We start from the raw sequence: 26,361 nt of genomic DNA, 5'->3' as shown, positions 1-26,361 counted from the left end.
TTTAAACCCGACTCACTTCCAAATCTGTTAAGAAGAGAAGAATGATATGGATATTGTGATGGGCTGAGACTGTTGATCAAACAGAAAAAAAGTCATATCTTCACAATTGAAAAACTGTAAACAACACCCTAATGCTCAATGCAAGCTTTGTGTATGTCTGTCATTTTGAGTTTGAGTGTGGTTTATGTTTTCTTTTTCTGGATATTTGTAGTATCTGTTTGTACTTTACTCTGAGAGACAGGACTGCAGACATAGGATAGCAGCGATATGAAAAGAGTAGATGTGACCAAAGCAGGGTTTGGATCATCAGGTGAACTTATTGCTGCTCCGTGTCGGCTGTGTGTAAGCTGAAGATTTTGTGTTAGCAGCATGGTTCACAAAATAACTCTCCTGACTGTATGAAAGAGATGCAAAGGTGAAAAGCACTGATGTTACTAATAACATTAACAGTGACTCTCGCATGCACAAAAAAGCCTACTCAAACTTTGGTTTTACTATAAATGCTTAACATTTTAAAGCTGCACTCAGCCTACATGTTCCACCACTATGGGAGCAGAGGTTGCTCATACAGGCCTGTTAAAACCACGGTGATGATTATGTCTTAAAAAGCAGTTCACGGTTGAAATGTAGAAAGTACTGTAGTGTGATGTGGCAGTTCAGATGAACAGGTGAGAAGGATGTGACTTTAAAACATGGTTATGAATATCTAATTGATCTAACCAAGTTTCTTGGTGGAACATTATAAAACCATTTGCCACCTTTTAAGAAGTTCCTAAAACATGAATGTAAATTGTATGGAGACACATTCGGCTATGAGATGTTGTCTTGTCACCTCAGCTTTTCGGTTCAGGGCCCCTCTTAAAGAAATCTCAGTGGTGGTATAATGACAGATGGATTTTGACAAGCAACCTGTTGATGAGCACATGTAAGCATGGCAGCAAATATTTCCTCTACACAATACTTTACAGTGAAGGAAGCACAAAAGCAAATCACAAACAATGACAATTCAAAACCAGAATTGATGTACAGATTCTTAAGTCTGTGATCTTAGGAAAAGTGACAAAGCAGCCCCACTAGATGGCGCAATGAACACAAACATGTTCTTTAGGTATTTTCACACAACATGACAAAACATGACATCTGATGAAATTGTGCGAAGTCGAAGCTGGGGGTATAAATGTGGTTCATCCAGTTGGACCCTGAATCTCATACTGCACTGTGCTTGCGTGTGTTTTGGATTCTTAAAAACAGAAGTTAAGCCCGTTGTTTTGTGCTTCTTGTGCTGGAATCTGGCAACCCAAACTTTCACTTTAAGAAGGCGCGTCTACGCTGCAGTGTGGTGTGTTTATTACAATTCTTAAAGTGGCACATGGAAACCATAGCTGATTCCTCCATGGCACATCTAAACCTACAGATTGTGTCTGTCGTGCGTGAGGGAAGACTCTGAAGAAACCGATCCACGGAGTGTATGCCTGTAACCTGTCTGAATCTTTTCATTTAGTGGTGGCAGCAGCCTTCAGAGCTCTCACCGTGCCACACGGCGAGCCGAGGACTCACGCAGACGGGTGGAGGTGGAGGAGGTGGTGGTGGAGGGCTCGGGACCAGACGAGGCATGAAATAGTCACCGGTAGAGCCGTCAGAGGTGAGGCAACATTGGGACGGGAGTGAAATGGAGGCACCGCCGCCGGGGACGAGCTGCTGTGAGAGCACCTTGGCCAAACGGGAGTAACCGAGCCGTGACAGCGGGTGGGATGGCAGCATCGAGTAACTCCAGCCTCTCAGGTTCATCTCTGTCCTCTGGTAAGAGTTCACAGGGATCAGACCTACACTACACTCTCAGGCTTACAACTCAACATAATATATTTGCATGTATTTTATATTTGTTAATTTATTTCATTCATTGGTCAAACACAACAATTAAATACAAACATCAAATCTCAAATCTTGGATGAAAAGGAGCAGAAAGAAGAATACTCTTATCAAATCTTTCACAAGACATTAATTAACAAAACAATAATATTGGGGGGACGCAAATTGATCACTACATGTTGTATTTATATTATTATTATATAATAATAATAATCACCTGTCACACGTGTATGTATTTGGCTTATATCAAACTTTTTGTCTTTGATATTTTATGAAGCAACCCCAATGTGCTCACAAAAATAAATAGCAGCACTACATGACATGACATCTCCTGACTTTATTTCCCACGTTTGCACGGTAAAGATAACACATCATTATAGCAGCATCCAGTGGCTTCTGTGATTTATGTTTTTAAAAAAAATAAATGGAAATCATCCCCATCTGCTACATCTGGCTGCGGTGTTGGAAACACCAGAGGAAAAGGGCACCTTTGGTGTGCAGAAGGATTATATGGTTGTGAATGACATGCAGTCATCCTGACGTTGGGTTTGGATGTTATCATTAGATTGCCAATCATCTTCATAATTCCTTTACTGACTTTCCACTGGGTTGGCTTTGAGGATTATCTTTGGCCTGTGTAGTCTACCATTTTCCAAAACGCAGCACAGGGTCTGTGGCAATTTCTGACATCGTAAAAAAAAAATCCCCAATATGCACTGGTTCAGGGACATTTCATACTGCTACAGTGTGCACTGAACTCCAATCAAATCCCCTTTGCATAATGAGGTGCAGCTCAGCCAGTGTTATACAATTGCAAAAATGTCAATTTCAGGGTTGAGTTTTTTTGCAGAATGAGAACAGAAAGTGGGTAAGCAGCTGCTCAAACAAACCCAAAATGAAACGGGCGCTTCATGCTCGTTGTCTGTGTGTTTCATATTTTGTGTTGATAAAGCACAGTGCTTGTGTTTGCCAGGGTATAAAGTACAAACTCCACTATCACAGCGCTGTTTGTTGTGGAAGCCACACCAACAACCAGAGAGAGAAATAGTGTGTGCGTTTGAAAAAGGGGTGTGTGTGGGGGGGGGGGGGGGGGGGGGGGGGGGGGGCTGTTTATAACACCAGGCTCAGCAGATTGCTTTGTGTTTGCTGTTGCCACTAATATTTAACATTTTTATATCTAGAAAACATGAAGTGATGCTTTTGCCCCCTCCCTAGAAAATGTTGCATGTTTATTACAGGGTTAGGATATTGTATAGCACACACCATGTTTGTTTTTTACTTTACTCTCTGCATCCTAACCACACCACACAGCAGAGTCACATTTCCCAACCTCCTGCCCAAAGGGAGGGAGGGAGGGAGGGACAGGCAGTTGTTTCAGAGCTGATACAGGCCGTTCTAACCACATGCTTCACAAAGCATTATCTCATGTGTGCCTTTCAGAAAAGCAGTGGATTTACTGTTTGACCACTGCTGCTTTAAGAGGAAAGTCTTTTCTTTCTGTGGCAGTGTAGGGTTGTCATTACAGTTGGGCTCTCAATATAATTATCAGAGGTTACAAGCTGCGCTGCTGCCAGGGATGGAGTGCTTGTCACAAGGGTATTATTATTCTCATGCAGAGCTCTTTGGCAGTCAGACACAACATTTGAATAATCTTGTCTATGAGGCATATGACTTAAAAAATGAATCTCGACTCAGTATTTGGTCATCTGTTTTGGCTGCAGACTGCAGAGTGCTCTCGGTGTAGTCATTTCCTCTGCTTCACAAGTTCGTCCTGTAATCTTGTTTGGAGGCTGTTGTTTAAGGGAAAGCGTGTAAATGAAGTTGATCTAGTGCCACTGGTGGCTGCTTTTTCTTTTGATATGTGACAGAGGTATTGGTGATTAAATGATGGAACCAAATCTTGATTTATTTATGTAAATGTAATTCATTTATATATGTAAAAAAAAACCTATACAAGTCATGGGCTGTATTACACAGCCTATGACTGCAGCCTTTTTGCACAGGTGGAAAATAAGGACATTTCTAAATCCAGTTATAGTAAGATAACTGTCAAACTGAAAGGATTGCAACAGGATTGCAATACACAAGTTACCATCGCTGCCTAAAATCCCTGGAAAGATACTTTCCTGGCTATTCGTCTGCGTCAGAGAGATTCCTGCGCATTCTTGGCATGTGGGGCATGGAACCATGTACTGTACACGCAGCTCACCATTTGCCAGGCAGCTCCAGGAACTAAAGCTTTGAAAATAAACCGAGGGATAGAGCATAGAGGTATGCCCACAGCTTCAAGCCCTGAATGACAAAATCCGTAAGTGAGGCAGAATTAAAGCCGTGTTTATACAGTGAAGCTGCTCGACATAACAATGCACATGATTCTGGCAAATACTGAAGAATACCGCCAGATCTTTCCACTGCATATTTTTCTTGTTTTTATCATGTAGGACTGGATTGGTATCACACTGACATAACCATCTCTGAAGTATTCCTGTTCTGGTTTTACACGTTCACATGCTCAACCCTCTCTTTTCTACATCAGTCTTTTACGTGGCTGTCAGAATCAGATAACTACATAATACATTTTTTTCTCAATCAAATTCATCACATTTTTTTTTCTGAGCATAGAGAGAACAGCCCAGTGATACACAAACACACTCCAGAGATACACCCTCATACCTGCTACATATTAACCGCTCAGGCAGGCAGTGTTGAAAGCTTTGGACCAGTTTAATACACAGATGGTCTCCCTGCTGCAGTTCTGCTGCATCACACTGATATCATAGTGTGTGTGTGCGTGTGTGTGTGTGTGTGTGTGTGTGTGTGTGTGTGTGTGTGTGTGTGTGTGTGTGTGTGCGTGCGCGTGCGTGTGTGTGTGTGTGTGTTTATAAGGGTCTGCAGGTATCTGGAGTTTTGCACTCTGATACAATAATGTGTACTTCATAAAGCCTGTGAATAAAGTCGGCTTTATATTAAGTTAGTTAAAATGTGATTAATATAGGTGTTATTAAGTGTGTCAAATTGCCATTTCAAAGCCGAGCTTAATTACTTTCACAGTTTCAGGCACTCTAGAGAGCAAGCTTTAAAATTGTGTGATACCCTACAATCTTCAACTTTACACTAAAACAGGTCATTATACAAATGTTGAGTAAGGAAACAACTTTGAGGTGCTAACAATGTCTCCAACATGAGTCAGTGTCGAGGCATCTTAATCATCCAGGAAGCACAATGGTAAATCAAACCGACTGCAGCCTTTTCACTAAAGGACTCGTCCTAGTTCTTGCAGATAAGAGATAACTATACTTAGCTATTACAGTTAAAATGCTGCAGTGAAATGTGCAGTGTTTGAATTGTAGTGAGTCCATATACCAACGTAGTCGTCAGCTCATTGCCTCGTCAAGATCACGATAACAATCGACCCTCAGGTCTCCAGAAGAGACGGGGATCACAAAGGATGACATATTGCCCGCCACAATGAAAGCGGAAAATGGAAAAAAAAAGATCAGAGATGCCCCGATACAAAAAAAACACAATTAGTTCACCCTCTTCAAATCAGACAGACATCCTGATCTGAACATAGACGAGCAGGTGGACATGGAGCATAGAAACATGTGAATTACACCAAGAGGAATGGTCTTAGACCCATTCATATGCAGTGTTCTGTGCAAACCTTTAAGGCTAATGAGTTGATAGTGAAAACAGGTTTTAAAGATGTCTGTGTTCTGTTTGAAATCTCTTATTACCAGCTGCTTTGCTAGGGTGCAAATATGCAACTGAATGTGTTTGTAATAGATGCATCTTGAAACCACATGTAGCGTGAATAAGTAATCAGTATACTGTATGGAAGAGAGGATACATAAATGTTTTCTTGCTGACCAGCATACACTAACTAGTTTAGATCGGAGAAAGTGGCAAAAAAAATTTAAGCTTTTTTTAAAGTAATGAAAACAGAAAAAATCCCTCTCTCTCTCTGTAATGTTTTACCACTTATTATTTCCAATTTATCCATGTGTGTCACGTTTTAAAATAGCACATGCTCATTTCCCTTTGGCAGAGTCCACAGTGTCAGATAGAGAAATCCTGGGTCTCTTGTCGCTTGGCTCCTGAATGTTTTTTAAACATTTCACATACTCAAGTGCCAATACTGAAAATGATCCAAGTTAGGGCCTCTGTGTTTGCCTTGCTGTTGTCTGACTGTGAAAAAAGCAAACACTCCAGACTGCCTGCCAAATGTTCAGGTACAACAGAGGTTGCATAGATATAGTTACAATACACAACAAAAATGAAACATGATCAGCTTTATGCACAGCCTCTCTGTGAACCTACAGACTGCTTTACTACCCATACTGTACATGCAGCACATGAATCCCCAAACTACATGTTGCTGTATTCCTAATCATGCGACAGTGCATACAGAAGAAGAAGAATTGATGCTGCGAGGGGAAATTCAACTTTTATACTCTGTTGTTAAACATACTAAACACACATAGGCTGAAATACACACACATGCACAAACAGGAACCTATGGACATGTCAAGACCAGACCAATTTCCAGACTATATTATTAATAATAATAATAATAATAATAATAATAATACATTCATTTTATATAGCGCTTTTCTAAAAATTCAAAGACGCTTTGACAAAACTTCAGAGATTAGGTCTGCACCAGGACTTGGAACAGCGACCCTCCATTTCCCAATCAGAGTCCCTACAGACTGAGCTACTGCCGTAAAGTAATAATTCACACCCTTTATAATGCATTTTTGCTGTTGGTGTGCGACTGAAAATGTGAAATACTCTTATTTGTTCTGTCACCTTCAACACTTCAGTTTGGAGTTTTATTTAGATTTTGCATCATTCTACCTATAAAAAAAAAACGTATCCTCGTCTCTGTCGACGGCTGTCTTTTGTCCCCCTATAATGAGGGAAATTCAACATGATTCTGCTCAACAGTTGCTGTTGCCAGCCATCTACTCATTTTACCTCAACACAAGTAATTGTTTTAAGTGCTGCTGTTAAATGCGCACAGACTCTAGAACAGACGATATCTCAGGAAGTCTTAGGTGAGCCATATCTTTATTCATGTCATATTGTCTTTGTCACCAAAGCAAACACCCGCCCGTAATTATTTTATTGAATGCCTCTGACTGGTGAGTAATGGAGGGCAACACTATTAATAGATGTTTCTTCAGGGGAAGAACCCTCTGGCTGCTCCAGAATTTTAAATTCTCCCTCATCATCAGACACGGCACAGACTCGGAGCTACTAAGACAATCTTTTTGATGTTCCTCTTCCTGCGCGCGTTTGTGTGTGTGTGCGCGCGCCTTTGTGAATATGTGTGTGCATATGTGTGTGGTGGTTTGGAGCGGGTATGTACAGTGGAGCAGGATTTATTCATGTGTATGTTTCTGCAAGTGTGTGCCAGTGTTTGCATCAGATGGACCATTAAGAGCTCCCTCTTTTCTGAGCCCAAGCTGCTGCAGAAATCCAGACTGAAATGCCATTCGTCATTAAAATGGATCCGATTGAAAAGAGAATACTTGGCAGCCCACCAGATGAAATCACATTCTTTAAACAAGCTGCAGTGGAATAAATCTTTCAGACTGTTGCCAGCACAATACACAGTGACAAAGCTCCAGCGTTAGGACAATTCATTTTCAAGCAGCTTGGCCACACTTCAGCAAACAGAGTCCACAACCTTTTTATTTGTATTGGAGGGCAGACTTTATGTGGAGGGCTTCAGTAACAGCAGTCACTCTCAGAACACCCACTTCTTGTTTTGAACATTAACATAATTATTCTACATTTGATCATATGCACCTGCCTCGTCTCTCTTGTTTAATTAAAATCAGCTCTTCCTGCAGTAAATGTGCTGAGAAATAAAGATGAGCTCCTGGCATCCCTGATTATAATGCAAACAGCCTCCAGTCAAACTGCCGCAGAGAGAACAGGTTGAAAGAATCGGAATTTCCTTTTCCTCAAGTGCCGTCACATGAATATCGAACAAAATGATACAGAGAAGTCATGGACGTAAAGAACTAGTCCTGCAGTTTGGCTCTGACGCAGCTTGTTTGAGTAAGTTTCACAATTCCGCTGCCCACATCCAACATGTGCTCACTGGTTTTCGCGCCCTCTCAGGTGGTTTTCACAGGGGTGTGGCTCTGATCAACTGATGAGTGCCGAGGAATGTTTGAAATGATCTTCTGCACCAACACGATTCATTATGCAGACAATCATTGGGAGCCTCTTAGATTTGGTGCCATGTGTTTGAGTTTTTAACCTGAAGTGTCGTCTGCCTATGTGTGACAGATTAAAGCTCCTCTGAGGAACTTTTTGTCAATGTTGGCGCCCCCCTCAGGACAAAGTGCTACCTTTGATCTTTTTGCTGATTTCACACAGTGCATGTGTCAGTCCTGTTTTCTGTTCTGAAAAATATCTCCTGCTTTCATTTAACCGTCAAACGTTCACTTACTGTGTATCTTTGCCGTGGAAAATGTTTCTGCAGCATGCTGTGAATCTCCTCATCTGGCACCTAGCAGCAGTTTCAAACATTAATTATAACAAAAAGAGAAAGAAAAAATACAGCTTCTCATTGATGGTCTTGCCTGCATGTGTATTATAGAGGCATTGATGTTAATATCAGGCTGTTTCATAACCAGTAAGAAAGTCCTCTTAAGAGCTTTGATACTAGAGAAATAAACCATTATTATGATCATTGTGACTGGAGTGTAGATTCATGCATACTGAACATGAGATGCAGTGACTGTCAAACTTTCTGTAAATAAATCAAAACCTGTTAAGAGAAGTCTTAAAGGTTAAAGGACTGTTATTAAGAATGTTTTTATTAGTTTCTGCTGTGTTTAAATTGAAGACTTAACTGAAAAATAACAAAAGAATGCTCCTACTTAATCTTCAAAATATAATATAATGGTTTCTTTGTTTGCAGCTTAGTAAATCTGCAATGTCATTGTTGGAGTTAAATTGATCATCCTTGACTTTGAGATAAAAGTTGGACGTAAACATTCTCGATCATAAAGCAGATGCATGGAGTGCTGCATGGGTGTGGAAACTTGAAAAATAAAAGTGTCCCTCTGGTGCTCTTCAGTGTGGGGAACAAAGTTTGAAGTTATTGAAGAAGTCTGAGGCACTCTTCAATCACTAAATAAAAATGTTCAAGTTGGAGATTCAATAGGTTTTTTTGTTTTGTTTCCAAAGCTTACAATACTCTGTTTGTCTGATATACAGCTCCTATCATAAAATCCACTGGCTGCTAAACCTAGCATATATAAGCTAACGGCTTCTTTTATATGTTGTTACTTTGATTCTTTCCAAGCTGTGGTCAGGACTTGGACTAAAGTCTTTCAATGGAAATAGTTAGATTTTCTATTTGATGTTTGAACTCTGCACTGCATCATTGGGCTTCATTGTGTTTGTCATCATACTTGTTGTGAAATGACATGGGGGATTATTATTATTGTGTCATGAGTAAAAATATGCCGCACCATTTGTCTCATAATGAGTCGCAGACAGTTTATTACTTTACTGGCATTGTAGAACAGCAGCAAATTTTGCCGTTCTTTTGACTTATTAAGTGACAAGTTTTATTACAAGTCATTACTTGTGCAAGTAGCTGCTGCAGTAAATTTTCCGCAGCTACAGGGCATTTACTTCATCGGCTCTCTGACTCTTTTCAAGCTAATCTAACAGCACACTTCATCATGTATTCCAGGAGTGTGTTCACATTGTCATAAATCTGCCACCACTTTTCTTAGAGGAAGGTCTAACTGTGGGTGGGGATGTCTACATTGTATTTACTTACGTTAATTTTGATTGGTGTTTTTGAACTCTGTTGCCAGAACACACACTTGTGTTTTTTTTAAGTGTAGGGGTCTCTTGCTGTCAGGTGATTTAGATCAGGTGCTTGCCATTGAAACAAGCAGACATGTATGTATATGGATCGTCCTTGAATCAGAGACTCTGATTAGAAGCATATTCATGTCTGTGTCTCAAGAGGCAGCTGCACAGCGTGAAGCCCTGTGCATATATATAACAGAGATAAACAACAGTGACACAGCACAGTGGAGGGCTCACAGTCGGTCTACTGGGAAAGAAATGGTGGTTTTAATGAGAGAAAACAGGCCACAGTGTGTTAACAGTACTAACAGAAACCTGCTTTATTTGTGTGTTTTACAGACCCGGAGGATTACCAGCCGCCCATATGGAAGTCATACTGTGAGTAATGCATTCATTTTCCATTCTGATTAGCAATCTTTAACCTGACTCAGGCCTGCAGTGTATTTCCTTTAAATAATAGCCCATTCATTCAGGATCTATAAATAACAAAGAGACATATTTCTATACTTGGAGAATTGGGTTTTGTTGCACATAGTACAATTAGACACGCTACAGGTTCCAAAAGGCTCTGCACACACACACACACACACACACACACACACACACACACACACACACACAAGGCACACTCAAACCCAATTGCCCACACAACACACTCACCGCGCAAATGCAAAGCAGCAGATTCTCGATCTGTGTGTAAAATGGGTTACCATCACTGGGGAAAATAACATTTTCTACCTGCAAAGAGGCTCAGCTGAAATGGGCTCCTCACAACACCCACCTCATTACACCATGTGTATTCACTGTGTGGGAGGAAAAGGGATCACTCCACTGGATGTATTTGGTGCATTTTGGCAAAGCATAATTTGAGCTTACTGTCCTGAAAGTGGTTACAGTTTAACTAATTACAATGTACAGAGTATATACCTTTTCCCTGTAATTAAGTGGCCCTTTTTCTGAATCCTTTCCTGACTCCACTTGTCCTGTGAGGAGGTATTTTTAGAGCCCACCATGTCACAGGACTGGATGATGTCCAGATCTTGCTGGTTGGCTTAAGTCAGCCTGACAAAAACATGCAAATTCACAGTCAGGAGTCTTCCTTCTCCTGCCTGGAGGATCTGCTGCAGTCAAGGCTTAGCTCAGCCTCACACAGCGATTTCTGTGCTGTAATTCTGGACTATGAAAGAGGGAGGCACAGCCTATTACACACATTCTGAATCTGCACCTCACAAGGTTAAAACCCGCTTTTTATAGAGAATCTGGTTTGGAAATTTGGCAGTGCATCAAAAATAAAACAAACTCCCATTATAGACTCATCAAGGATTAAAAGCTGGTTATGAAGAAAGAAAAGCACACTCAGCTACTGATTCAGTTGTTGCGGTTATATCTGTGTCCTAGCAGACAGCCAGTTCTGGTAAACAGCAGCTCCAACGTTTTGTAAAACTATTTGTAACATATGACTGCTAAGGTGTTTGTGGTGATTACTCTGCCTGCCACAAATCCCACAATTCTATTTTCACTGTGCTTCACGGATTTACTTCAAGTTTCTGTCCATACTTTAAATCTAAAAATCTAAAATATAGAGACGCTTGGATTTGCACTATGAGTGAGTGTCTGTAGGTGTATTGACAAGTGCAAGTATTTGGGTATTATTGGAGTCACCTAATGTGCACTTGTAAGTGAATCTGTAAGTGCACATTAGGTCTTAATCCAAACAAATGCATTGCAGACATATAGCTTATGTCAACAACACTGCTAGCCTTGCATATAAAAGCTAATGGCTTCTATGTAGCTTGATGGAGAGCTGTGGTCAGAAGCTGGACTAAAGGCTGTCAACAGAAGATTGTTTTATTGTATAGAGTGTATACAAGCTGCACTGCATCGTTTGACTTCCCTTTTCTTCGGTGTATATTATAACTGAGTAAAAAATAACAAATGTGGGATTGCAACTTGTACATGGCGGCATACAGCAGAGCACCTTTGATTAACATGCATGTATTCCTCTCACAGTGTACCAGTTACAGCAGGAAGCCCCGAGACCAAAGAGGATCACATGTCCTCAGGAGGTCAGTACATCTGAAAATATCTTTACAAAAGACTACTGTACTGGGCTTAAAGTATTAGGTTAATATTTATTACCATTTCATTTTTAAAACATGACCTAAATGTCAGCGTCATTCCCAGAAACCAACAGAGAGCCTCCAGAGACAACATGAGAACATTCAGGTCCTTTGATAACTAATTGGATTGATTATTAACAGATAAGGTTTGTAACATCATCCATTGATGACTTCACAAATTCTTCCAGCATTACAACTTTGTATGGTTTGGTTAGATTATGCATTAAAGGTGCACTATGTAGATTTGGTAGTGAAATTGAAAGAAACAATTCTATACTTTATTTTATGAACTAAATACACAAACTTTATTCAAAAGAAAAAAAATGGTCCCTGAACCATTTGGACCTATGGAGCTAAAAAGCTAACAGGAGAGTTATGGTTTCACTGCTGCTGGCCCCCAACAATAACTTCTTGCATAGCATTTTATCTTCAAACAGTGTTCCAGGGTCCAAATTTTCCCCTGAGGACAGTTTGTGTTTAGTTATATAGAATTGTGAACATATACCACAGAATCTGTCAATTTCTCCAACTTTTACATTTCTCTGCCAAAACTCCATCGTGCATCTTTAAATATGCATCAAAAACAACAAGAAATCTCTATTGAGATGATAAAACATTATGTAGCATTTTTAATGCATGAATGTGCTCAACAAACGGTGGAAAATGACAGATTCAAGATACCTCAACATTAACAACACAGCATGGTTTTTTTTCACAAGGTTACTTTCGCAAACTGAACCACCTGCTGCTCCCATTTATTTTTTATAGAGTTTTTTCCCCGTTTACTTCTGAACCCAGTCTACCAGATGACAGCCACACTACTTCCTACAAACCGAGTTTTCACTCTGGAAACATTCAGTGAGCAGTGATTGAGCCTGGCAGCTGGAGGCCAGACCAATCTGTAACCTATGGAGAGTGACTCGCTGCTTCATGAAACTCCCAACAGAGTTTTAAAACTCAATAAATACAGCATAGTATTCTGACTGTATGGTTTATTTCTGCCTCTAAATTGATTTAGAAATATGTTTTGGTGAAAAGTTTGACAGATTTATTTTTTCTTTTTTTACATTCCTCTTATATTTTTGTGTTTGAAAGAAAGACCAGAGATTGGTTGAGGAGGAGGTTTGTGTCTTGATGCAGTCCGGTGTAAAGAGGGTCTGTGCAGACATCTCTCTGAAAGAGGTCACTGCTTATCATCTGTTACCCTATATAGGTTCAAAGTGTTCTGGGATGTTCTTCGAGCAAAATTTTGTCCTAATTAATTTGAATGTTATCAACTTGATTCCTCCAACTTAGGCAACTGAAGTTCACATTAGCCTCAGATAGTCTTAATACAACTTGAGTGTAGATTTGGTCCCCAATTACTGATTTTGGAGTGATCATCCCAAATGTGATGAGCTCAATTCCTTATGAACAGCAACTAATAACCCATTTCTATGTTCTTATGAATGCTTAACTACTGCTTTTAAACTGTGTAAAAAATGTAACAAAGCACATCACATGTTCATACTTTATAGGAGAAGAAGCCGGAAGAAACAGGAATCCTTTGAATGGGCAACATTTTCTTTTCTTCACTTAATATAACTAATAGAGTTAGCTCCTGTACATGTTAGCTGCTCTCAATAAAAGCAAACTGTCAGTCTACTATTGTACAGCCTGTCAGAAAGGATGCAAGTCTCATCCTATTGTCATTATGATGAGCAAAGTGAAAGTCGTGGGTTGTCATAATTCATCATTCAAAGCTGAAAATGATGTTGGACACATATCCACAATCTTATTTGATCATAAATATGAGTTTTAGAAGTGATCCCATTCTGTCAATGGAAAGGTGTTTTGATTGCTCTTTCATTCTGATTAGTTCACCTTGATTGAATTGAAAATAAATGTTATGTTCTTATAGTGCATCTTTATGCTGATGTTTGATGTTGTTAGTATCATATACATGATGCAAAATGTATGTCTTATTTTTCCTGTGTTAGATGTGTAACACAGACACACTAAACACCCTGGTAAGACACCAATAACATATTCCTTGCAGCTGGTCGTGTCTCGCCAGCTGTTTTCTGGCTGAGCCTGAACCTTATCTCCACAATCTGTGTGATCTGGCTTCATGGTTTGGTGGCTGTGAATAGACACGGGGGCACAGATGGAGATAATCTGTCCCATGGTGGAGAGTCCTTTATATTTCACACAGGCTGCAAGAACAAATCAAAGAGCCTTTTTAATTGAGCTTTTATATCATATTGCTCCAGCTCATATATCCTCTTTTGTTTTACAGATGGAAAACAGACCCAAATACTATGGAAGAGAGTGAGTTTAACTTCTTTTTACATGACTTTGCAGGGATTTCATTTTGTTCTGCCTTGCATCAAATAGCGTAAAGATAAGGCTTGTGGGTGAATGTGTTTCTTTAAAGGCCCATTCAGGCTGCCAATTAAAGGCGAAAAATGTATGCCCTTGTGATGTCTGGCCTTCAGTATGAATGTCACAGAGGCGTAATGGAGGGACAAAGTTATGTCGTCTCTGTGCCGCCATCAGAGGTCGTAACAGTGGCGTTACAGGGGCGAGACCAGATTGGCGGGGTAGAACAGCGCCGTGTGTGTGCCTGTCTGAGTGTGTGTGTACTTGAAGCTCCCACTGTTTCACACATTGGGCTTCTGCAACACTGTAACACAATGTGAAATCACAGACTGGTACACCAATCCATATGAAAGTACAGAGACGTGTACAGTCTGAAAAAGGCTTCGGTGTTTGTGTGCGCCTTTGCTTTGCTTTGGTAAAAGTCTGAGCTGAACGTCCTTGGTGTAAACTTCAGAATAGAAAGGTGTTGGAGGAAAACTTATGTCGACTGTTTGATTTTGTTTTTACAGATTTTATGGCATGATTTCCAGAGAATATGCAGATGAGCTGCTGGCGGGAGTTGAGGGTTCTTACCTCATCAGGGAGAGCCAAAGACAGCCGGGGACACACACCTTGGCTTTAAGGTACCAACATCATCAGTGCTGACTTTCAGAAAGATCGCCCCCATCAGGAACCCAGACCCCACTACATCTTTTCCTCCTTCTCCCCTTTGGACCATGTTTCTTTATCCAGGTTCGGGCCCCAGACCCTCAACTACAGGTTGTTCTATGATGGGAAGCACTTTGTCGGGGAGAAGAGGTTCGAGTCTGTCCACGACCTTGTGACTGACGCCCTCATCACACTCTACATTGAGACCAAAGCGGCTGAGTACATCGCGAAAATGACCACCAACCCCATCTATGAGCATCTCGGTTACACTTCGCTGCTGAAGGACAAGATGGTTCACAGGCTGAGCCGTGGACGCACAGAACCACGGAGAGTCACCTTTCAGAGAGATGAGAGGGTGAGTTTAGTGACTGTTTGTGTCACCGTAACAGAGGAGTATGCAGTGTGTACATTTGTGTGTTTCAGAGTTTCAATATGTCTGCAGTGCTGTGCTGTTTCCTGCTGCAGAGTACAAAGATGTATTGAAGGACTAAAACTCTACTTGGGCAAGACACAGCTCAGGAATGTTGCCTGAGTTAAAGATATCAGTCAATAAAATAGGCGTATCCATTTTCATGGAGAGACTTAGGTAAGCACATCTGTCGTCTTGTGTTTGTTGGAAAATCACAAAACTAGAGGCGCTCTTGCCGGCTGAAGTTGGCATCAAATGGAAACAGTGCTCCATAGCTTTCCTATCATGTCCAAAAGTAACCCGCAGCTTTAGCAATCAGAAACCAACACATTGTGTCTTGTTCCTTTTATCCATATAAACAAAAGTGTGAAAAGAACATGAGCCTCAGTGGTTGTTGAGACGGACTGTTTCCACCAACAACATGGAAATTTGCAAATGATTGTTTTTCACCGTAAGGTTGCCAGGCACGTCCCATGAGAGTGTTATGGATTTTTTTCTTAAAATTTAAAATGATTTCTTTAAATGTAAGTTATCATTCATTTTTGGTCTGTTGATTATGCAAAGCAATACTGAATTATTACCTGATATTCTAGAGATGATAATTAAACCATGTTTACAAAGAAAACATACTCCATTGAAACCAGATTTAAAGTTTTTAGTTCAATATTTCTAGAAAAACGATTATCCAAAGACTTGCATTCAATTGGTATAATACTAACTTACTTTAAATTCTTTGATGGTAAGACTTCTCTTTCTAAAGCACAACATCTCATACCGAAAATAAACCATCATCTTTGTTCACGAGTACAATCTCTAGTACATATCCTCGGGCCTTTGACACACACTGTATAATATCTTGATCTATTTCCACGCTGCTGAACATTTGCACTACTCTCCCAGTGGGATGAGAGGACAATTTGTCCTGTGAGTGAGACGTACACTCTCCCTCCAGCCCTTGGGTGTGTTCACTGCTGCCACGCTTTGTTGCGTCCTCTGAAAGGTAATGATGACCGAGGGGACTGGGACTTTGCTCTGCTTGCCGTGCATATCAGACCAACTCATCTTGGGTGAGACAAATTGCACATTGTATTCATCGAGCTGTTATTGGATTCAAGTCTGTGAATGATTTGTCAATGAGGAAAGAGGAAGGTCTATTTTCAAGCTGAAGAATTATCCCTCCACCAGGGGGCAGTCTTAACTTGTTTCCTCCTCCTTCTGGACCTGGTGACAGCACACAGATCACTACACTCTTGTAAAGACAGTCGTTTCTGTGTCTTTTCTTCTTGGAGATCATGTTGTATGATTTTTCATGTATCTCACATCTTGAAGGCCAGATTCATTGTTGTCGGGACTCTTCATCTTTAAATGTTCTGTCAACAGTTTTTCAGCTAGACAATCCTTTAATGGCAAACACATGATAGCATGTCAGCCAGATCATCAGTGGAAGTATTAATACCTGTCTTCATTTAGCTATTGTAAGTAAATCATTAATGAAGCATGTTTGACTGGCTGTTGGTCAGTCAGCAGTCCGTTGACAATATTTATTTTCTCCTTTAACACTGACTTCACACTCAGGGGGGTAAGCTCAAATATGATTATGATGCAGGATGCAAGTCATATTGATGTAGGATTTATGTTTTAGTATCAGTTCAACACTTCTTAATTGACCAGCAACTGAAAAAAACCCCGAAAATTTTCAGGAAAAACACCACATTCAGGGTAGCCTGATCCCTTCTGCATTGCTTGTGCTGGTGTCAAGCAAGCAAAGGAATTGCTTGTGAATGCAGCATCATGGGAGCATTGCACGGCTATGCTGGATATGATGGAGGACGCAGATGAGGAATTCCCCCCCTCTGTTTAGCTGGCTCCTTTACTCAGGTGAGGAGCATTGTGTAATGAGGATGATGACGAGGATGCCATTCTCCCTCCTGTTCAGTCCTCGTGGCTGGGCAGCTTCATACCTCACTCCGTTTTCAGAGAACAGGGGTTAATGATTATTGATCGTCAGCTTTCCTTAAGTTATACATCTTACAAACTAAAGTCACATCGATGCAACATGACAGCATTTGAGCTTCCCCATAAGAGCATGACGGCCACCAAATGAATATAACAGATTGACTCACAGAGGTTTCATTTAACTTGGTGCTACACATGCCAGTGCTAATGTATAGGAATCCCCTGAGGCAGAGAACTCCCCTCATAAGAGCTCTGATCAATGTTTGCTTAACACACAGAGCTTTATTGAACAGTGTCACGCTCCGTTGCTGTCTGTTTGATTTTCAGCTTTGATGTTTGAATTTGTGTGTGGACTACATACTCCATGTTACCTCCATTTAGGAAAGTGAATCTGGAGCACATCTCTAATGTCACATTGTCAGTAAGCTTTTAAAAAACTGATTTTCATATTCTGACTGCCAGGTTCTCTACACGAGGATCTGTGTCAATGACAGCTGTGATGTTGGCACACTGTGTTCAGACAGAGCTTAAAAAACCACCTGCCAGTCACTTCTAAAAGACATGGAAAAGGAGAAGAAAACTGTTTTCTGTCTGCTGCTCGTATATTACGTGTTCAAGAAGCAGAAACCCGGCCTGATGGCTTAAAGCTGTGGCTGCTTTTTGAACTTCATGTTTACCAATCACACAGCCACACCCGGGGGCATTACAGCCACAGTAGCTCCACTGTATCGTCAACAGTCATGTGTATTTACTCAGTGTCAGGTTGATACCGCTATATTGCCATGAATGCAAATTCTTGTGTAATTCAAAAGCTCCCAGAAGGTGAGTGGGAGGGGATACTTGACTCGACCTGTGGATCAACCTCCTAGCTGTGCTTCCTTCTTTTTTCAATGTGCAGGAATTTGCTCTGTGGTCAAAACCTCTGCCTCATTCCTCCTGATACTCACCACGCTGGTTTAATGCCAGAGGAGCTGTCGTCAGGCTGGTTGGCCCGCGTGCCATGGAAAGATTTCCAAAGAAATGTTGGTGTTTCTTGTTAGGATAATTTCCTATTTTGTCCAGAGAGTGTAATCTTTAAAAAAAAAAAATACAACAAATAGATACAACAAATAGCCAATTGCATCTTTAAATCGTGGATTGTACAATGATCCTCCCACAGTTTTCGAAGAGGACAATTCAAGTGTTGATTTATTTTCTGCCTCCCATTGAAGACAAAAGTAGCAGTTTCTTCCATTTTTAAATAATGGTTTATATCCTTGACCACTACCCCTCCACAGTGTGTCTATTTGTCTTTTTGTTGGGCATGTTGTTAGGGCTGCTTTGTTTCTGGTGTGTGTAGCTGTATCCTGCTGCCTTACTGTGTCAGTGCCCACTGTGCTGTTTGCCCATGAGTCCCGCTCGGCGCTCACAAAAGGAATAAAAGAGCCAAGCCACTGAAAAGAAAGCAAGGCTTGTTATGTGACCACCTTTTGTGTCCTTTTTTTTTCCAAGCACTCCTTTAAGAGACAAGAAGCCATCTGCCTGCAGACAAAGAGTTCAGCCCTCATCCCCCCCCCTCCCTTCAGCCTCCTCACAAGGCTAGAATACCTCCGAGGGGTCTATTCCTCATCTGTCCCCTCAGACTTAGCTGAATTGTATGGTATGGCATGTGTAGGTCTTTCTGCAGAATGTCAAACACAATGACAAATATCTGTCCTGTCTATCTATTTTAGCTATCAGCCAGTAAACTGTTGTCACCAGACATCAGAGACCAAAATAAAAGCTGCTACACATAAAGGCCTGCAGCAGGTTTTCAACTTTGCTTCTGAGTGTGTAAGCTGCCAATCCACTCATTTTATCTCAGCTTTGCAGTTGCCCTTTGGGTCTTTTGCTCCCCAGTACACCACCCTGCCTCATCTCTTTTATCACAAATCCAACGCTTACTTGCTTACTGACCTTCTTTTCCTGCTCAATAAATCAGGAACACTTTATCTGTTGTGATGTAGTCAGTGTTTCGGGCTTTGCAAAAGTGTAACAAAGCAGTTTTGGTAAGATCTCATTTGTTGTTTGGCATGTAGTTTGCTCTGCTGTCAGAGTTGTGTCTCTCGGTTAAGACCTTTGTGCTTAATTAAAAAGAGCAGACCGCTTTGTGGTGCTGTTATCTGGTTGTTTACAAGCAGAGCCAATAAGGGCAAATTCAGCATGAATGTAGCAACAGCCCCCCCACTGGTAAACTACTACGTGACTGCAGACGTGCAAGCAAGCTTCCTTCGAGATTTTACTTGGATTTGGGCACTACGGGATTATTCCCTGGGTAAGGATTATGGAGGTAATCCCATTCCCAATTTAAATTGAGGGTCTGGTTCTGGTGGTCCTCTGTGACAGACGATTGTGATTGGCGGGAGGAGTCTGCAGCCAGAGTGTCTGGAAGAGCCAGTCTGGACGGCAGTGTGGGGAATTCCACCAGCCCACTGTCATAGCTGGAGGTCGAGGTCTGTTTGAGTTATGAGGGCACTGCAGAGGGAATCTTTGGTCAGACTTTGTGCAGCAGAGTGACCCGTTTAGGTGCTGACTGGTTGGTGCTGGCACTCCAATATTATCTCTTGTTAAGTGGAGTGGAGTGTGTCCGGAAGGTAGTGTGCTAATGGGAGTGCGCTGTGTGCTATAAAGAGGGCGTCCGCACTATTGATCCTGCTTTACAGAGCTGTTGAGCTGTGTGAAGAGGCCCTGACAGCACCCGACCGCCCTCACGCTCAACCTCCTGGCCCCTCCCTATCAGGGACCCTGTCCTCTCTCTCTCTCTCTCTCTTTCCTTTCTGGCAGTTGAAAGAGGGCCATTGTGTGAGGCACACTCCTGCCCTTAGGCCGCCCACTGCTAGTCCCACTCCCCCTGCTCTCCTCGCTCGTTTCTGCTGTTGGATTCAGAGCAGATGCAGATCCAACCCCGTGATGACTGTCATCAGTCGCCCTCCTGGGTCAGAGGGGAGTGGAGTGTAGCCGCTGCCTCTGCACTAGGCTGTTGTCGGCAGCGTCTGCTGCACAGCACCCGCGTCTCCTCTCCAGATCTTTCCCCAGAGGAGATGGAGAGTCTGTGGGAGCCCGAGCAGTCAAGCATGGAAGCTGAGGAAAACAAGGGAGGTTTAGGAGGGGAGCTGATAACCCACAAGACGAAAAGACACGAGAGGAAGCGTCAGGAGCTGCTGGCTTTGGCCCTGGGAGTCAAACTGGGGCGTAAAGGGACACTTCTGTGGAAGCCTATTAAACTGTTGGCCTCCTGTCCACAGATCACCTCACCTCTGGTGCGAAGGAGTGCCTTGAAGGATACACCAGAGAAGCAGTGCTCCTATGAGAAGATTCACAATTTCAAGGTGAGCATGTTTTTACTTTCACAAAAGCACAGATACATTTTTGGAGGTCTTCTTTTAGCTTTCAAAGTTATGTTTCTGTCAATGTGGTTAAGATATCACCAAGAGGGCTGCTTTTACGGATGTGGTTTTTGCCTTAGATGTTTGCCTGTCCAATCGGAGACTAGTGTGTGTGTGTGTGTGTGTGTGTGTGTGTGTGTGTGTGTGTGTGGTATGCCGATGTGAACCCATGCAGCTGACACCATATGTGCACTGAAGGGAACTATTGGACACTCTTTACCTCAAGCCATTAACAGCCAGGCACATTGATTTTAAAAGGTCTTCGATCCATTTTTGTTTGAGGCTGCTCATTTTGTAAAAGCAGTTGAACAGGGTTGTAGAGTCCACTCTATGTCTCAGTCAGCGGCTGTGAGTGCATTAAACACTGTGACGAGTATAATGGATGTATTTACATAAACAAAGGACTATCTGGTGATACTTTGCCTCTGGGCTCCCCAGCATTCTTGCAATTGTATCTTTGGTTTCAGTTAGCCAGCTGGTTAGAATGACCCTCGTCGTTTTTGTAAACTCCTCTTTGAAAAAGAACAAAAAACCCGTCCACTCACCACCTGCCGTCTGCCCTCTTCACTCATCAGTCTACCTATTCAAACTCAGGTGTGTGTGTGTGTGTGTGTGTGTGTGTGTGTGTGTGTGTGTGTGTGTGTGCGTGGCTGCAATTGCCATCTTATCTGTGTGTTTTAAGGTGAACAGTGGGTCTACATCTGTTATTTTGACTGGCAGGCTCGCCTCTGTGCCTGCCTGCGTGTATCCGATTGCCCAGCAGCAGATGCCAGACACATTATTGTAAATCCTTTAATCTGCCTTGTATATACAAATGCTCTCATTTGGCGAGGGGTTTCCCATCCACTGTAGCTGTGGATCAAAATGTAATCTCCATCCTGTACATGAAAAATGAAGCTTCTCCAATTCGGACCTGACTTGTTGTATGCTGCGTGTGCGTAAACCATGTCATCTCTAACAACAGGTACACACCTTTAGAGGGCCACACTGGTGTGAGTACTGTGCCAACTTCATGTGGGGCCTCATCGCACAAGGTGTCCGCTGCTCAGGTAACCACAAACCTCATCAACTTTGAAATCACACGTGATGGATTATACACAGAATGTTACCCAAGTCAAGGATTACACAAGTCATGCACAATCTGAGGCAGACTCTGTGTTCTGTCATGCATGCCTCAGTTGTGTAAGTGAATATGTTTTTTTTCCTCCCTTTTTATTGGTGGTGTGATTATGTCACTTTTCATGGGTATTTTTCTTTCATATCTGTGACAGACAAGTTGAGATCCTCCTGTCAGTGATTTATCAGAACCAGTCTGCATGAAAAATGCAGCTAGGCACAGAGATGTCGTATATCTAAAGTTCAAACTGCTGTCATTTTTTTTGAACACCAAGAATACTAAATCATAGCCATACCTCAAAAAAAAAGTTAATTAAAATCACCGCAAATAATCATGTAATCATGTAATCATGTAAATAAGATATGATGTGATTGGACACGTGAATGTTTTGTTATTGTTGACCAAATTTAGAAGCTGAACTAATTGATGTGTTCCCTGATAGAGTTCAGCTGAATGTTGAAGGCCTCAGTGGTCACAAGATTCATTCTCTGCAAACACACACACACACACACACACACACACACACACAGCCCTGAAACCAATGTGCACATCAGTGGACTCGCTCCTTTTCCCCTTAAACAGTGTGTTTGTTGTTGAGGCATTTGCTATGCTGATAAGCCAGAGGCGAACACCGCTATCATCAGACACCTCATGTGCTATGGGAAAACAGGAGAGACTTTTCTGTCCTCGCTCACTCCGTCTCTCGATTCAATTTTTTTCTTATCTCCTGTTGTTCTGTGAGCACCCACTGAGAGCCAGGAACCCAATCAGCCACCCAGTGTTAAAATGCGTCTGTGTGATGAACCATTTCAGTCGGAAAGCCACATCTACAGGTGCTGCTCCTTCAAACTCTACATTCAAATCCCCCTCTCTACTCCTGCCAGCTGTTTAGCCCGCTCCATGAGACTAAACGTACAACCAAAACCTCGGCCCATGCTGCCATGTTTGCTGTTATCAATCTCATGCTCATCTCACCGTGACAGCTTAGCTGCATCTGTGCGCTGCTCATCACTGACTCTGGGAAACCTTTTCAACATGTGTCCTAAAGCTGCTGTGATGGTTGTGTTATCATCTGTCTGACATTAATCTCTAGCTCTCTTTCTCTCTCTCTCTCTCTGGTTATCTCCCTCTTGCGCCTTCAGATTGTGGGCTGAATGTACACAAGCAGTGCTCTAAACTGGTTCCCAGTGACTGCCAGCCAGACCTGCGCAGGATAAAGAAAGTGTTTAGCTGTGACCTCACCACGCTGGTCAAAGCTCACAACACGACACGACCCATGGTGGTGGACATGTGTATCCAAGAGATAGAGCTGAGAGGTAAAGTCATCACATAATACACTCTCATGGACTTCAGAGAGAAAAGAATGTAGAGTGCAGTAAAAAGCCCTTTCAAATGAGAAAAGTGTCTCTATTTCTTTTTGTTTTGTTGCAGGTATGAAATCTGAAGGTCTCTACAGAGTGTCTGGATTCTCTGAGCACATAGAAGAAGTGAGGCTGGCATTTGACCGAGGTTTGTTCACATCACATTGATGTTCCTAATGTACAGGGTCTCTGAGGTTATCGTTCAGGGGTTAACATATTTAAATATGATACTTTTTTCTGTGGAAATGTAGCATAACGAAACAGCATTCTCACTTATTTTATGGTATACACGAGAACATTCAGCCTGTATTTTTTAATGGATGCAAATGTGTTATGACATGCAAGTTATATATTTCCTTCTTTTCATGGCCAGATGGTGAAAAGGCTGACATCAGTGCCAGTGCCTATGCAGACATTAACATCATCGCTGGTGCTTTGAAGCTCTACTTAAGAGACCTTCCCATTCCAGTCATTACGTTTGACTTGTACTCCAAGTTTATTCAAGCTGCAAGTAAGTTCTCCTCTATATCATTTCATGCCATTACTTTGTCACCAGTATTCAGCAGTTTTCTGATTTGAATCATGTCATTCATGTGATGTAGAAATTCCAAATGCTGAATCCAGACTGGAGGGCATCCATGAGAATTTGCTGCAGCTCCCCCCAGCCCACTATGAGACCTTACGGTACCTGATGGCCCACCTCAAGAGGTCAGTTGTTACACACAGGTCATCAGAATAAGCTTCTTAAGTTCTTCAGTTGCCAAAATTCATGAAAAAAAGAACAAAACCGACAATAAATTCATCCTACTTACAAGAATTGCATGCATGACCGCTGACTCAGCACACTTTTCAGGGGTGTATTCCTTTCTTTAATATAAAGAGGGTAATGTCGTTTTTTTCAAAGCCAATCCCATATAAACCACTCCACTGTCAGAAAAACTCAGAAGCACTCCGGTATTAAACCACAGTTGAAAATAGTTTCAATGATGGTGATGCTTCACTTTGAGTAACAATTGCAAACAAAAATGCAGTGAGTACAAACATTATGTTTGTATCTGTTAAACAGATGTCTTGAACCAGTAATGGTTTTGGTCTTTTCATGGGGTTGTTGAAAATATCAGAATTGCTTAATAACGTCATCCTTATCCTTGAATTGAAATATTCTTGAGGTGAATGACGAGAGAAAGAAAACCACTTTTTAATGCGTTTCTGTTTTTGTATTTTGCTGACTTGGACTGTTCTTACAGGCTGGTTATCTTGTCTGTTTTACAGGGTGACCCAGTTTGAAAAGGACAATTTAATGAATGCTGAGAACCTGGGGATTATCTTTGGTCCGACACTTATGCAGCCAACGGAGCTGAATGCCTTGACAACCCTGAATGACATGAGGCAGCAGAAACTGGTGGTGCAGCTCATGATCGAGAATGAAGATGTTTTGTTCTGAGGACTGAGGCCTGCAGGCCTTTTTACAGACACGAAGGACAATAATTTATTCTGTCAAAGAGGAATTTCAAGCCACCTTGATTCTAATGAAGTTTCTGAACAGTTTGTTATCAGACTGAACTTGAAACACTTATCTCGCATGACTGTTTTAGTTTACTGTTTGTTTAGTGTTGACATCGTCTTGTTGCTGTATGTTTTGGGATTTCTTTCTTTGGGCAAAGACCATCCTTTTTTCTTTTCTTTACTTTTGAAAAGGAAAGTATACTGTATTTTTTACTTCTTACAGTGCTGTTTCTCCTCTGTTTAAATGGAAGACTACCTGGTGTAGACTTAGTCATGACAGTGCTGTGTGAAATCTGCCCCTGGCTCGTTGTCAATCAGTGAAAGTCTGGTGTTGTGTAAACCGACCTTACTGCAGCAGCCAAGCCCACGTTCCCTTAAGACATGTGTGAATACTGTGATTTCAGTGGGAATGCTGGTTTTAACTTAATTGTCCATAGAATCAGATCATGTAATGATCAAAATGTAAACTGTGTGTTCTAAAATATGAGAGATGAGACTATTTGGCGCTCATGAAGCACTTTTTTTGCAACAAGTGTACAGATTAATTTTGTAAAGATGTTTATATTTGTCTTTTACTCCACATCATGTTCTTTTGTCACACTAATACAAACTGTTTGATGGTGTTTGTTGCATTGAGTTCTGAATGTTTAAAGTTGAGAAGAAGGGGGCTGGTGGATGCGCCATTCCCATTTGCAATGTGCTCAAGTGTTGGGGCGAGGAATACATAGGTGGTCATTTCCATTCACATGTCATGTTTCAGACTGTGCAACACATGAGCAACATTCATCTGCAAACATGTTTGTTTCAACTTTGTAGTATTTCTGTTTACATGCTGTAATCTGGGACATTTTCAGCTGTAAAATAACATCTGGGCCCTTTTTCTTTTTGTATGCCAGTAACATCGCTCGGTACCGCTGTAGTGTCCTTCAACTTCACAAAGCCATAGAGGTAAACAGTCATACTAAAGCTGTGCCGAGCGTGTTTCTTTCACAGTTCATTTAATGTGATTTAGTACATTCTTTCTACAAATCCATTTTATCAAAATGTATTTTTGTGACGGTTGCAAATGTAATTTATCAAATGATGATTTATTAAAGGAGAGCAAACTTCCGCTTGAAATAGATTGACCTGAATTTCAAAATGTTGGTCTTTATTCATCATAGTCTTATTACCGTGTGAGAGCTATACAGGAGGTTAAATCAGAAGAAAGGTCCATCCCTGTGTTTGTGATGAATTTGCAGCCTGAGGCACAGTGAATCGCAGGTAGGTGGTTTACAACCCTTTTTTTTTAATACTTGTGATAGCTACATCTCAGATCCTGCCAGTTTTTCTTTTACCCAGATGGCAAATTAAATCTCCGTCTTGCTATATAACCTTCCTACTCCTGCAGTTTTACCTGTAGGTAGGTGTGGTGAGCACGGTGGACATTTGCCAGGTACCACATGAACTGCAGAGGTGAAACATAAACTGCACCACAGTGTTCGCTCTGTGGTTGCTACTCTGAAATCTGCCTATAGTTTCTAAAAAATATCACAGGTGCACATGAGCATTCATCAGAATGACATTTTAACAGGAAAACACTGCATAACAATAAAAGGTTTATTTCTTACACATCTTTTTCTTTCTTTTTTTATTTAAAACAATCGTGGTGTGTAAATTACCAACATCATTCAAATGCAGACATGCAGTATTTCACCTTCAATACCGGTCACTTATCCTGATAGATAATATATCTCCATGATTCAAGTCTTACTGAGGT

General features: G+C 41.4%; 1 protein-coding gene across 1 annotated transcript; it reads left to right on the top strand.

Moving 5' to 3' along the window:
- The first annotated feature begins 1,152 nt into the window (after positions 1 to 1,152).
- Positions 1,153 to 25,735, top strand: chn2 (chimerin 2). Its single transcript, XM_061050784.1, has 13 exons — positions 1,153 to 1,800; positions 10,060 to 10,098; positions 11,731 to 11,786; positions 14,119 to 14,150; positions 14,711 to 14,824; positions 14,934 to 15,204; positions 20,478 to 20,561; positions 21,583 to 21,667; positions 22,878 to 23,051; positions 23,167 to 23,244; positions 23,470 to 23,607; positions 23,699 to 23,804; positions 24,369 to 25,735. Exons 1-13 carry the CDS (start codon positions 1,752 to 1,754, stop codon positions 24,538 to 24,540), a joined length of 1,398 nt encoding a protein of 465 aa, XP_060906767.1. The 5' UTR covers positions 1,153 to 1,751; the 3' UTR covers positions 24,541 to 25,735.
- Positions 25,736 to 26,361: the final 626 nt, after the last annotated feature.

Source organism: Labrus mixtus, chromosome 11, assembly GCF_963584025.1.
Source record: "Labrus mixtus chromosome 11, fLabMix1.1, whole genome shotgun sequence".
Taxonomy (NCBI): Eukaryota; Metazoa; Chordata; class Actinopteri; order Labriformes; family Labridae; genus Labrus; species Labrus mixtus.
Note: the sequence above shows the minus strand (reverse complement) of the source record. Positions and strands in the feature narration are given on the sequence as shown.